This window comes from Tachypleus tridentatus, chromosome 1, assembly GCF_004210375.1.
Source record: "Tachypleus tridentatus isolate NWPU-2018 chromosome 1, ASM421037v1, whole genome shotgun sequence".
NCBI lineage: Eukaryota > Metazoa > Arthropoda > Merostomata > Xiphosura > Limulidae > Tachypleus > Tachypleus tridentatus.
Genome location: NC_134825.1, coordinates 83,930,109 through 83,945,574, shown reverse-complemented (window position 1 = coordinate 83,945,574; position 15,466 = coordinate 83,930,109). Strand labels below are relative to the sequence as shown.

The window sequence follows — 15,466 nt, the reverse complement described above, 5'->3', positions numbered from 1 at the left end:
GTTAAACATATTTTGGAGATTAACATTCTGAAATATACGAGTTTAAGTTTAATAAACTTCTGTTTAAAACTGCATTTAATTAGAATTATTGGTGTTGAAATGTCTTTTTTTAAATGTTCCACTCTCCCTGACTGCTGTTTTATACTACAGTGTGTTTAATCAATCTCATATTCAGTGATTGAAGTTCATGTTTTGCTTTTTCTCTTTGCATTTTTATAAATGGAGATTGTAATTGTTGTGTGCTCATTTTCTTGCTAAGAGCTGGTTTTTTTGTTCACTTCATGGCGAGAGATTCTAGTCTCTAAAATGGAATTTTTTTGCAGATGAAGAGAGATTTGGAAAATTGGAAGTAGGAAAAACATCACATTTTTGGTAACACTACTGAGTTGTAGGTTTTGATAGTACAATGTTCTTTGATTCTGTTGCCAGGACTTGTGTTATGAGGTTCAGAGTTAAAGTATATCTGTTTGCATTTAAGTGACACCTTAAGTACAGAATGAGTGAGTGTATACTTTTTCAAATAGTAGGAAATTATTTCTAATGGAGCCTCTTTCCAACCATCCTTAAAACGAGAATTAGGGAGCTAGATAATACATATCTTAAACAGAAGTAAGAAATGAACTTTTGAGAAATGCACTTTATTCTGTGTTGTATGTTTTTTGTTTTTTGAAATGCATCCTACTACCTTAACTTTTTTTTTGGTCCTGGCATAGCCAGATGGGTTAAGGCATTTGATTGGTAATCTGAAAGTCATGGGTTTAAATGCCGGTCAGACCAAACTTGCTCGCCCTTTCAGCCATGGGGGCATTATAATGTGATGGTCAATCCCACTATTCATTGTTAAAAAGTAGCCCAAGAGTTGACAGTGGGTGGTGATGACAAGCTGCCTTCTCTCTAGTCTTACACTGCTGAATTAGGGACAGCTAGCGCAGATAGCCCTTGAATAGCTTTGCGCAAAATTCAAAATAAACCTTACTAAAGCCTCTCCCCCCTTTAACCATAAAATTCACTTTCAGTAAAAGTGATTCAAACCATGCAATGCACTTTCAATTGTAAACACGCACAATATAACTAGACAGAATATTTCATAAAATGTAACCAGCTTTTTAATTTGACCAGTTTCTATTATTGGATTGATACTTTTTTACTGCATACTGTAATTTTAAGCAGGTGTTCTTGTATAACATAATTTTAACCAGGTGTTCTTGTGTAATGAATTCTACAAGGGTTGCTGGGGATGTATATCAGTGGGTTGGGGTCTTGGATGTAAAGTTCTAAATCTATCTGCAGGCTTCAGTTGTTGGGACTTCTGTGAAGAGGGAGATTACATCAAAACTGGCCATTAAGGCTTTATGATTTAGTTGATTAAGAATAGATTTAAAGTTAAGAGTCTTTGAGAAAGGAGCCATTAAAATATGATTGATTCATTGTAAAATATAAAAGGTGAGCATACTGCCACTACATCTTCAGTTGTAAAAATGAACAGAAAAGAATATGACCATTACATTCTGCATATATTTATATAATTGATAATGTTTAATAGTATCACTCAGTGAAGAAAAAAACTAAATAAATTTAAGTCACATTGATCAGAACCAATTCTTTAAAAAATGGACCAAATTGTATCTTTTTCCTGTTGCCTGTCATTGGATTAATAGTGAAAGCTGATATTCCCCAAAACTAGTTTAATCCAGTCTAACAGGTCAAAATAACTTACATTTAGTATTTTCTTTCACAAAAAATTGATGGAAAAATGTAACCCTTTTGAAAACACTAATGGCCCCATTACATTGAGGAATCAGTATTTTGCAGTGTGAAAAAAACAAAGAATGATTCACAGGAATTTAAATTATTGTTAATTTATAGTAGGAAAATTTTATATACTGACAGAATTAATTTACATAGGTCGTGAAATAAACAAAATACTTTGATGTTTTATATGGGCTTTTATCAATAACAAAGCTATCATATTTAATGGAAGGTCATGTTCTAATGTATATATTTACCTAAATTGATATTGTTCAATACATAAATGAATAATTATCATTTGTTTGTGTGTTCCTTACCTTCCATATTATCAGTATGTTCATGGATCTATGTTCCATGCACCATTTTAACATCTTCAGTAGTTTTGGTTTCCTAATATATAAATACCTAAAGTATAAAAACATTAATACTTCAATAAATTAATTAAAATGTTTCCGGAACAACATGTCATATAAATGTTCACATTAGTGAGAGCTCTTGAAGCAATAAGTTTTTTTTTCTTTCTTTCAAATGCAGTATTTGTTTAAATTGTAATGAAATAATTAGCAAAGGATGCAAAAACATTTTTAACAAAACATTTAAAGGTAATTTTCCTAGCATTGTGATTCTTTTCTCAGTACTGTACATTCATATTATTTCAAGATATGTTAATAATGTTTAGTTTCAGTAAACTTTATAATTGTAATTAAAAGTTTTATAAGTTTCAAAAAGTACTTATTTATAATTTCTTTGGAAAAACAGAAATTGGTATTAAAACCAAATTAGCAGAGCTTCTAAGACTTGATGTCAGAATGTGAAACTTGACCAGAAGAAACAAAATGAAAAAGTAATTTATTAACTGGAAGAACAATAAAAATGCCTATTTATGCTGGTGTTCATCTTCTCTGTAAAACTACAACAAAGTAGCACTTGTATTTAAACTTCTTAGTGTTGAGTGACACATATTCATTATTGGATCAATCCTTCAGATAAAAAAAAAATAAAACTAGGGTTTTTTTGCAACCTACTCTTTCTAAATGACTGTTGTTTTAACTATGTTACTCAAAGCTTGTTCAATAACTTGATTGTACAGTGATATGAATCAATGCAACTTAAGGTTAGGATTAGCTGTACATTTTGAATATAATATTTGGTACAGATATGTATACTGGAGTTTTAACAAATATTATTTGAGTAAAGGTGTGTTCATTTCCTTTATTATGAAAATGTTATATCCATACTTCGTGTATGTTACATGGACTGAACCGTTGACCACTGGTTTAGACACTGGGTCTGTTGTTCTCATCTTGTTACTGCAAATAAATTATGCTTTGCGTGATGAGACCATGGGTGCATTATAAAAGCAATGGATGAATTCTTCAATTCAGTCAGATGAGAGTAGTTCAAAAAATTGTTAGTGGGTGCTGTTGACTTACTGTCTTCTTTCTTGTCTGTCAGTACAAAATTACAGATGGTTAGTCTTTGAGTAACTATGTTAAAATATCCAAAATCAGATAAGCATATTACATATGTCCCCAATCATGTGTAATAAAATATTAGGTCTTTAGAGTGTGACTAAATTGTACATAATAAAAAATAACCACTTTACACTTTGTGGTGATAAACCATAAAACGTATTACAATTCCAGTGATACATGTTCCTGTAAGTAATGTTGTATTATCACTTTTGGTTTCATTCATGTTTATTGACATTTAGTTGAATACCACTGACACAAAAAAAGTTGCATTTTTGTACTTGTTAATATGTTTGCTGTCTCATAACTGACAGGGCTGAGAAAAACTACTAATGAGGAACAGTTATCATTGCAGAATATTTTACACTTTATTAGCTTTGTACTCCAGTTAATAGTAAATTACTCTTCCTAACAGTCTTCATTGCTGAAGTATCAATTATCTAGCTTTCCTATTAGGTATTCACCTGATTTGAGGTTTTTCTTGTATCAATCTAAAAAAACTAAGGTATGTATATGTATTTCTTGGGCAAATCTGACTTCTTGGTTGTGCCTATAGGTACTAATTTTTTTTTTATCTGATCATATTATGTTCAAATCTTACAGGTATGGAAGGTATTTAAATGATGCAATGTACCATGAGGAAACAAATAAATTTACAAATTGCTTTCATTTACTTTTTTTTTATTATTGAAGTCTATGTATATACAACAAAAGTACCTGTAGCTTTTCTCAGTATGATTACTATAAATTTTAGTTTTTGTTTAGTTAATATATTTTAAAGGGCTTTATTAGCTCAGTAATGAGCAGATTTTTCAGTGTTGTAGCGTATGACTAAAGATTGGAAATAAAATATTTTGCTTTAGCAAGATGTATTTTTTTGGCATACAACAGGCAAGTTATCTACACTAACTGGAGTTTCAGAAAAGAAAATGTTGCAGGGTTTCAACAATCAGATCACGTATATATTCAGTAAACGACATTCTACACAACTCTTGTGAACAACTAGCTGTTGTAATCAGCTACATATTTAATGTAGGCCACTCAAGATGCTCCAAATAGACAGGGGTCATTTATTTTGGAGTTTTTGATGTATCAGTGATGGACTACACTGAAATTGAAATAAACAGATATTTACATTTATGATTACTTGTAAAATATTTGATAACAATCAGCACGTATTAATTATGTTTATCAGTCTTTGTTTGCAAAGTTAAGATACATACAGAAAAAAATGGAAATGTTTTCAAAATAATTCACTTTTAAGTAGTTAAGTGTGAATTCTTCATTTGTTGTGAAGCATAAAAGCTTCATAATTGAAATCTGATTTTTACTGCTCACCAACAGTGACCTCAGTTATAAGAATGCACAATAACTTTTAAAGTAAATAATTTCTGTTAAAAACACTTATCAAGACTATTTACACTTAAATTCATATATGAAATTGTTTTCAGAGAAGGTTGTTGGCTGCTGTGAAATTAGTTTAACTGTTTTTGTGATGTTTTATCACACTTGCTACTTGAAAATGAACTTTGGTTTCATAATTGATAAAAAAAATTGAGTCTATGGCATTAGAATAAGCAGTGTTTTTAATGTTATAATTTGTTAGCTGGCTGTAGTTGCATAACATTAAGATCAAATTCTAACAAGGTAGATTACAAATGTAACACTCAAAAAGGTTTTGTTTGAAACCAGTAGAGAGAATCAATTAGTGTTAGCTATTGTATTTAGGAAGATATTTTGTGAATTAAGTTAATTTGTTTTATAGTAGTATACTCAGCTTAATTTGTAAATGTGACCTAGAAGTTACCACAGTGTTCTAGTTTGTAAAAGTTTTAAGGAAGAAATAAGATGATTTTGTCTCATTACATGGACAGGTGTTAAATTATTTTCATCAAATGATTTAAAATAATCTGCCAACTAAAGAATGAAATAGCAATGTCAGAAGTGAAATTATTATAGCAAAAATAAAATATAACTGACTGAATTTTAACTGTTGAAGATGACCATGAGAAATCAATTTAGAGGGGATAAGGAGAAAGACCAGGAAGAACAAGACAGAAAATTAGAAGATAATAAAAAATGAGACAAAAATTAAAATGTAAAAGAACAAGATATGAATAAAATAAAACATCTGATTAGAGACAAGATCAATGAAACTGTAGGAGATACAGGGAGGGGTTAGGAAAAGATGATTGAATGGAAACAAATTCTAAAGTATGAAAAGCCATTTATGAACTCAAAATGAAGAAAGAAAACAGTGAAGTAGAAAAGAGCATGAGTGGCAGAATAAAAACCTGTGCTTCAATGACCTATGAATGTAACAAGTGAGTCCCTGCAACTACTACCAGACATGCAAGCAAGAATAACTCATCATGCTAATTAAACAGCATATTCATGAGGAAATTAGAAAAGTGCCTAATCTTCACTTGACCCATTTAGCCTTAGGGGTAAATTTAAGTCAGGAACCCTCTTGAGCAATGCCATATTTTAATTTTAGAAACTGTAGCAAAAAAAAAAGAAAACGAAATTTGTCAAACTTAACTTTAAACTAAAAGGAGTGGAAAACATATAGTACAACTTGGTACCATGGTGATTTCAGTCTTGTAAGATTTTTTGATTTGTACAGCCTAATCAACATTATGAAATCTGATGAAACACAAAAAGCTACTATAATAGCATCTAACAAGAATGTATAGTTGGTATTACTGATGGTGATGCCAGAGTGCATTTAGAGTTACTGTAGTTTTAAAAAGTTAAAAACAACTTGTTTTAACAGAACTGGATTTCACCAGTGAAACATGTAAAATCACAAACTTTATGTAGAAATGTTTTGGTATGATGCAGGATATTTTAAATGTCCCTGTCATTCAATATGATTTTGTCATTTTCGATCATTATTTGAAGTTCATTCCTATACAAAGCTCATGGAACATCATCGATTCTCAAGTGTTCCTTAATCTTCACAATATCCTGCACCATGACACAAATTGTATTTAAATCACCAATTTTGTATTATAGAAAAAGAAAAGGAATTTCAGAATGCATTGTTTTTGAAAATTTTACCATGTTCAAGTTTTCTGGAATAAAAAAAATTGTCCTCTAATAAAATTGTTCCTCAATGAAAATGAGTTATTTTCAGAATTAATAATTTTAAATATGAGATTATTTTACTTTATAGTCACCTTGTAATTATACACTTTTTTGTTTTTACCGGAAACCAAACCTGTGTTAGAGCAGTGAAAAATTAGTGCCCAAAATACTTCCTGTTTTTCATTATATTTTGTATGATTTGTATACAAATTAAATTTAAGGAAACTGTTACATATATTTTTGTGAAAACGGCTCGTTTGGGTTGAGATTTTTTTTTTTTTTACGTAGAGGAGTGAACAACGTTTCAACCTTCTTCGGTCATCATCAGGTTCACAAAGAAAGAGAGGTAACTGACCACATGTTTGAAAGGGGTTGTGTAATGAGTGTCGGAATGTAGAGGGTGGGCTTAGATGTTGAATATACAATTTTATATTATTTTTTTATTATTATTTATTTTATTATATTTTAATATAGATATAAAGGTGTTCCTTTGTATTGGTTTATTTTGGGCTTAAGTTGTTGTATAAGTAACATACTTTCCAGGAACAAAATTTGTGTTACATCTTGTTGCAATCAAGAGCTGTAAAGTGGCACAATAAAATACAGACAAGGACCCACTTGCTCCTCTAAAATTGTCCTTACACATCTACTATTGAAAAAAATATAAATTAAAATCCACTCTATTTTTCTGAAAATTATTGATGCCCCTACTGTAAAATTCCAGTTGTACCTACTTCAAATGGCAACAAATCTTGTTAAATCAATCATGCACTCAGAAAAAACAAAACTGTTTTAATTGGAAGCTAGTCAGATTTTTCCAAATCTTAAATTTGTATGCTTTCCTTTCCTTCTTTTGTTTTCAGAATAAATTGGCTCCTCAGGTTATGCATTTTGTGTTTCCCTACTTATAGTTTTGGTATTTTGTTATGTTGCCCCCACCCACCACTGTAATATATCTTGGATATGTGTATGGGCCTTTATCCTATTCTTGGATAATCCTGTTAACTGCAGTGTGATAACCTCTTAAACACCTTTTCTTAAAATAAAATAACATTTTATCCTGTAGACAGTTTCCATATCTGAAATCATTCTAGTAGACCTCTTCTGAACCATTTACTATCTGTACTACGTATTAGAAGTGAAGCTAAGCTATTGATTTTTACCAATTGTGACTTATAATTAAGCATGTCTATATTTGCACTCTAAAATTCTATTAGATTTACTACTGTAAAAGCTGGTAACTTTGGCCAAACAAAACAAAATCTTTCTCAAGCCTGAAAATTAATTTTTCTACTTTTTTCTTTTTATTCAGAGAATAAGTTTATTTTTCTAAACACAGAAATACTAATTTTTTTTATTTGCCATAATGGATCAGAATTTTGAGTGTATGAAAGATTGTTGTCAAACTTTTCATTTGAGTTATTACAAACAGGTAATACTGCTGACTAGTATGACTTGCAAGTGTATGGTAATCAGTGCCCACCTGCATTTTCAGTATTAATGAAACATTTTTGGAAAAGTCCAAATTTACCAACCAATATGAGTTCACAATCCTGGTTACAATGTACATTGGCCATGTCCAAAGTCACAAACATCCTACAAGTATTAACTTACACATGACCAGTGATGCCAAAACTATAACAACAGGCTTAATTTGATACTAAATTGCTCAGTCTTATTTTATTTGCTTTTTTAACAGTGCTGGAGTTATCACATTGTGGTGTATCTGTGTTGTACTGCTTGTATTTAGTTGTTGTTATGCCTGGAAAAAAATATCCCAATTTGGCTAAAATGTCAGTTTTTTTTAGTATGCAAATACAATGTAAAGTAATACAACAAAAAACATGTTTAAGTTAGTTATTGCAATAATAGTATATATATCATTATACAAAAAGGGAAATGACATACACACATTAAAAACACAGCTTAGATAATAGTTATACAAGATATATATGAAAGTAAATAAGTAAAAAGGCTATATGCCTGGCTCACCAGTACTCAGAAAACATGGCTTTAGATCGTACCCGAGTAACATGGTGCCTAACTCGACAACACATAAGATCAGTCCAGATTACAATCCTGAGTAGCTCAGCTGATATTTCACACATTGTGTATTCAATTTATTAATACATCTAATGTAAGCAATTCTTCATTAAGATTCATGGTGTTATGCTTTTTGAACAAATAACACTGAACACTTTATTAATGTGACAAATGTGCACTTTTCAGACATGTGGTCAATCATCACAAGAACGAGTGGAATAATTCAATAATTTAATTTCTATGAGCTTAAAAATTATAAATATAAATTTTTTAATTGTGACTTTTCTTCCTACATTCAGACTTCCGTCATCAACCTGAAAGATGAGACATCATTTCTGAATCTTCCCTTCAAAATGTCCTCTGAGATACTGGCAAGAGACAATCTCAAAAGTGTTACTAAAAGATACATTTCAAGAGCAACCCTTTAAAATAAACTGAAAGGCACACACACACCTTGAAAGCTGGCTGCCCTACAATATTATCAGAGTTAGAGGAAAAGGTAATTGTTGAACTTCTATTAAAACTTTCAGATTAGGGCTTTGCTTTTAATAGGATGGATTTGAAAGTAACAGTCCTAATGTATCTGAACAAGCAGCAGTAGAATACAAAAACGTTTCAAAGTATTTATCCTAGAAAGCAGTTGATGACCTGTTTATGAAGAGGCACTGTAAATATCTTGCACAGCACATAAACCAGAAAATAAAACCAAAAATGCTGACAGGTAAAACTCAACTTCAATAACCAGAAGAGATGCTACAAGGAGTACCACTTGAAAATATCCTCAGAGCCAAGATTTATTATTTGATTGCATTCTGATGGTGTTTCTTTCTTTTTCTTTATATTCATGCATATTCTTTTTAAATGGAATTTAAGTTTGTTGTTTATTACATTTGATGTGTCTCAATTAGTATGCACACATTATTAAAACCATATTACACTGGTTGCACACATTATTAAAACCATATTACACTGGTTGCACTCATTATTAAAACCATATTACACTGGTTGCACACATTATTAAAACCATATTACACTGGTATTCGTACTAAAATTTGTATGGTTTACTTTTTGGCATTTTCTAAACTTTTTTTTAAAATGCTTGGAGTGGCAAAAGTTTTCCCTTATTCATCTAACTGTGGACACAGAGGAATTATAGCTATGCAGCTAAAATTATAAAGTTACTTGGCCATACAGTTTTTTAGAAAAAAAAAACACTATTAGGTGGGTCAACCATATTCTAGAGCTTATAAAAGTACCCATTTAAATAACATTATTGTTTACGCTTACAGCAACAGGTTCCCACAAAATGACAAAGTTATCAGGTTTTACAGTATTAACACTGGAGCACTCACTGCCTTAGTGTCTTGAATAATTTATCCATCACTATGCCATGATCTCTTTTCTTCATTCAGCCATACTAATTGGCAGGTTAAATGTTTCATCCAAATTTGGATAATACAATTGCATTACCTTAAATTTCTATAATTATTTACTAAATATCTTTCAATCTTACCAGTAAAAATAAACCACTCTGCAGTAGCCAAACATTATCAATAGAACTAGAAATATCAAGAGATTAATGTCATTTAATAATTATGGCCCACTCAAGATTAGTAATATAAATAATAAAAAGCAAATACCCAAGCATTTTCACTGAAGCTACACCACCAGTAGCAATGGTACAGTTTGAATAAACTCCATCAGTAAACACTTGCTCTCTTTCATATAACCACCCCACAGTAGAATTAACTATTCTTTCCACAACCTCTACTAATGTAATTTTCTTATCAACAGGATTTTTCAAAGCTAAGTAGACTAATTAGATACCCTTACCATCAGTTCAGACAAATAGTGAAATCAAGAAAGAAGAAATTAGTTAATCAAGATTTTCCCTTTCATAAATCTATGCTGGTTTTCTTTAACTTTATTTGTCGCTAATTGATTTTGCAAAGCTTCTTTTACCACTACAGAAGGAAAACCATCTAGTTTCCAACTATCAGTGTATCTTTCATCCTTCGTTAAAACTGAAAATAACTCAGTTTTAACTTATATCCATAATATATTCTGCAATGATAAAAACTATTTTGAAACTAACATTAAAAATATCCACATCTTAATATTTCTTGGGGTAAAAAAGTAGAAAATTTACACCACTGAAAAAACTTCAGAATATTCTAAATTTAATTTTCTTCATATAATTTTATCCAAATCTAGAGCTAGATTAAATTTATTAAAGAAATGTTTAAAATGTTACTAATTTAGATTTTAATAAAAAAAACCTTGTGGTTACCAAACAATGATGAGTCATTTATTTTACTGTTTGTTTGTTTTTCAGAAAATCTTTAAAATGCTAAGAATGAGCACATCAGGGAGCGTTAAAATATAATGGAAATTGCTTTAATATTTCAAAGTTTGATGCAAATTTCTGTTAAAAACTAAATATAATTTAACTATAATATATATTAAAAATTTAGGAAGCATTTTAAACAGATGTTTTCATTCAACCTTTCAGTTTCTATGTTCAGCTAATAGGACAAATACTTGGAAAAATAATTATTCAAGTTTTGTGTTTTTAAAACTGCATTGCATAATTTTACTAAAAAACATGGCATTTAAAAAGCATATTCATAAAACATCTTTGAATAATAACCCTGAGTTCACAAAAAGTCAACTACTAAGAAATAAAACCCTGTTCCATTACACTTAACAACATATTGAAATCTATATATTGTTTGTTGTTTTCTTTCATTTCTTCTTTTGAAGAAAAAATTGTCTAATACTTTGAAATGCTGTTCCAAACTTGTGAAAAGTTTGCAAGTCATTACTAATCCATTTTGGAAGAGCTGATTTTATAGAAACACGATTGTAACGTGCATCAAGTAGGAGAATGGTAGCAAAGTCATTTTTGTGTCGAATAGCACGTCCAATAGACTGATTAACAGCTTTCATACAGATGTTCTCATAGTGAACTTCTCCTGCTGGCTTTCCATCACAGGTAGGTGCAGATTTGTTCAGATAGTTTATCTTTTCTTGCAGTTCTGGAGACTTTATGTTTGGATATGGGAGACCAATCATAACAACACATCTTCCAAGGTCATCTGAGAAATTAATTCCTTCACTCATTTTCCCTCCTACCACACTAAATAATATAGCACCACTAAGTGTGTAGAAAGATGGGTTACTTTTGGATTGGCTAATGCATTTGGTGTAGCTTTGGAGAATTTTATCAACTTGACAGGCTTGTTTTGGTTCTCGAAATACCTTCTTCTTGATGTTCAATTTTGCTATTGTTCCATTTTTTTCCCAATAGTTGTACAAGCATTGCTCATACTCATAAGAAGGGAAAAAACACACTAGCCCACCAGGAACTATGGTACAAATATTAACCAAAACTCTTCCAAGTTCTTCCATAACAAAAGGAAGCTCACGAGATTGATAAGTAAAATCAAGTTGCTTACCACTGGGTCCATGAGATAATGCAATAGACAATAAATTTTTTGGTGGAATAACATGGCCACAAGAGAAATGAGTGATTCTCTCAGGTGGTACACCAGAAGGTAAGAAAAGTTGGTTAATAACTTCAGAAACTGGTTCCATTGTTCCTCCTGCCAAAATGACTGACCTTGAGTCTTGTATGATATCTCTAAATTGAACAGCTGGATTTAACAGCAAAAATTTTAACGAGGATTTCTGAATAGTATTTTGTTTAGTGCAAATAACTCGTCCATCTCTATCTGGATTTGTAAGTGCCTGTAAAAATCCTTGAACCTGGAAAAGAGGAGAAGAAATTAAAACCTCCTGTTGATTTGAAGTTTCTTCTGAAATGTGTGACTTGCCAGAAAGTTTTGATAAAAAATCACTAAGGGAAGAAGTATTCTTTACAACTTCAGACTGTTTTTTAACCTGCACTTCGTACTTTCCAGTAAACCCATGCAATTTCTGAGCAATTTGACTTTTATCACAAAAACTAAGCATTTTGAAAAGATTTATGTTGTCAACCCCAGCATTAGATAAAAATTCATTTGTATGGTAGACTTTCACATCAGGATCTCCTTTACACTTCTTTTCTTCAGACATCTTGCCTAATGTGCCACTAATCTGCTTCATGAAAGCATTCATGACAAACAGCACTTGTTTAATATACATGAGGTTCTTTGGATTAAGGCGAGAATAATATCGCTGCAGATAATGATTTAACTGGGCATAAGCATGTGACAGATGTATGCCACTTAGAATAACACTATGTATGTTGTTGATAGTCTCCAGTAAATTGTGAGCTTCATCAATGATAACTACATTTCCTTTTAATTTAATGCCACATGCCTCTCTTGTTGATTTATGCAGAAGCACTTGATATGGCAAAACAACAACTTCTGCATCAGGAACTGCATAACGGCTGCTGTAGTATGGGCAGGATTTTAGTTTTCTTCCAAGTTCAACATATTGTTCAATATCTTTAATATTTACTAATAGATGATCTTTCATATCTTCAATTATATTGCTTCGATAATATGGGCAGCCACTTCTTTTATGTGCTTGTTTATTTTCTTTTAGTTCTTTCAAGATCTTACTTTCTCTCTTGTTTTTCTGAAGATCGAGACATTTTTCATTTATCAATGTTAAGTTATTAAGTTTTTGTACTGTCTCATTGATGCAAAGATTCTGTCGTGAGCCAAGTGACACCACACGAGCAATACTGGAATATGAACTCCTTTGAATTTCTTTAACAAACTGAGAAAGTTGGGAGTGTGTCCTGCTAGAGTAAAATATTTTTAACGTTTCAATTTGTTCACTTTCTTCTTCTTCAATATCTTCATTTTTTTCACTTTTAGAATCATCTTCATCACTAATGTATTCAGTTATTAAATCATCATCATCTGCATCTACTTCATTTATATCATAATTTTCTTTTTCTTTCAGTTCTTGCTGTACAGCTTCTTTGATATGTTTTGCATTTTTGAAAAGTTCATCAAAAACAGGATCATCTTCAGTATCATTCCTTTTCCTCTTAACTCTTCTTCTCATGTTCATAATTCTATTTTCTTGAGTCTCAAGTATGTTAAGCTCTTTTCTGACCTGTTTAATTTTTTCGTCATTGTCTTTTTTCTTTGAATGTTCCAGAAACCAATCGAGTATTTTCTCACTGTTTTGTTCATATACACCACCACTAGATTTAGAAGCTGAAGTATTTATAGATTTCTCAGCAGTGTCTAAAAGTTTCTTGAGATCACTTTTCCTTTTGTTCTCAAAATTTTTAAGCCACGTTATAGCTCCACAAATCAAACTCAAGGATTTTCCAGTTCCTGTTGGGCTTTCGAAAATGCCTATTTTAGCCTCCTCTAAAGTTTCGTAAAGCTTACTCATGAAATCTTTTTGAACAGCGTATGGTTCAAAAGGAAAGGGAAAAGTCACAGTTTTATTTATCCCTGTGTTTACTTCTTCCACTTCCGTAGGTGTGTTTTTTATTATGGACATTTTATTACTGTTTTGAGGTTACTTCCTAACTTACAATTTGAAGTTACTGTTATTGGTATTAACGATGAATTAAACTAGTTGAACTTATAAGTTAAATCGTTCAGGATTCAAGTTACTGTAGTTTAATTTTAAACGTTAATATAGCAATAATAGTAAAATCATTGTTGGAACTTAGCCTAACATTAAAATACGTCTCACCAAAACAAACTGAAATTGTAAAAGTAAATAACGCGAACTTTCTTCGAAAACTTATTACCTGAAGATAAAAGAAAAATATAATTCACAGTAACACAAAAACAAGTCTAAATCTGGCGCGAGATATTTATTTGGACCTCTGTTGGTAAAGTCTGTAAATACAAAAACAATTCCTTGAATAATTGATAACAATATAAACACATTAAATACTTGAAGTACTCTCCAAATTTACTGGTTGCGTAAACAAGTAATCTAGAAAATGAATACATGGTATTCTCAAATTTTAACAACTGGTTGTTCGTAAAGAAGATGCACCCAACATTAATTTGTTCTTATCTTATTATTGTGACAAGGCCAATACGGAGTATTTTTCAGTACTGCACAAAATTTCAGTTTGTTTTAAAGATTTGTAGCTTCCAATAACACTTATTGATAAATTAAAGCTGCGATACTAACACGTGTGCTCAGTGTTTTGTATTCCATCATACTTTATAATGCGTGGTGTAATTCATTAAAAATGAGTCAATTAAGTTCTCATAGTGAGTATGTAAGCCTTAGAAGCTTTATGAAAATATCATCTTTCTCTTAGTCCACCTGAATTTTAATTACTTTATTTTTATTAAGATAGAAGTTTTCTTCAGTCTAAAGTGCGTATTAGATCATTTAAAATTTCACACCAATGTATTATGTACAGGGTTCAATGAAATACATAAGAGACAACGTTTTGATCAAGTGGCTTCCCAGTGGCACAGCAGAATGTCTGCAGACTCACGCCGCTAGAAACCGGGTTTCAATACCCGTAATGGGTAAAGATCAAACAGCCCATTATGTAGCTTTGTGCTTAATTCCAAACAAACAAATATTTTTTTCATGGTAATTCTGCATTTAATAGTTTTTTCGTTGTCGTGGTTGTGACGTTTTGCGTTTGTGACAGCATTGAATAGTTTATGCAGAAATGGGGAGAATTGTCTATATATATGAACTTTTAATTTTTTTTTTATATCGGATTAAAAATTTTGGTTGCCTCAGCCTACGTTACAACTTACTTGGTTATCTAACATATGTTGTAGTAGAAATTTTACTGATTAACCAAGTTTCAGATGTTATCTACCGCTATCTCCAACTATGTAGTGAGGTTTCATATCTGGCATGACTTTTTCGTTCTTACGCTGTGCATTGGAGTGGATCACTTCTGATAAACTTGGGGCGCTGCTAAGACATATAGAAAGTTGTATTTGATGAGAGGTTTGACAGGTTATTAAACAGAGAGTATTTCGCCATATACTGTTATTAGGGTGTGAAAACAAAATGTAAATGCCAAATTACTAGTTTTAAGAACAGCTATCAGCGTAAGAGATAGAGTACAGAGTAACACAACTGTCAAAGGGTAATTGTTCTTGCTCTCTCCCAGAATTTCAAATTTGTAGTCAAGTTAAGAAAAT

The 15,466-nt window shown here is 31.0% G+C and overlaps 1 protein-coding gene across 1 annotated transcript; it reads right to left on the bottom strand.

Moving 5' to 3' along the window:
* Positions 1–8,092: 8,092 nt before the first annotated feature.
* LOC143254053 (ATP-dependent DNA helicase DDX11) lies at positions 8,093–14,150 on the bottom strand. Its single transcript, XM_076508800.1, has one exon. It carries the CDS (start codon positions 13,827–13,829, stop codon positions 11,100–11,102), a length of 2,730 nt encoding a protein of 909 aa, XP_076364915.1. The 5' UTR covers positions 13,830–14,150; the 3' UTR covers positions 8,093–11,099.
* Between the last annotated feature and the right edge of the window lie 1,316 nt (positions 14,151–15,466).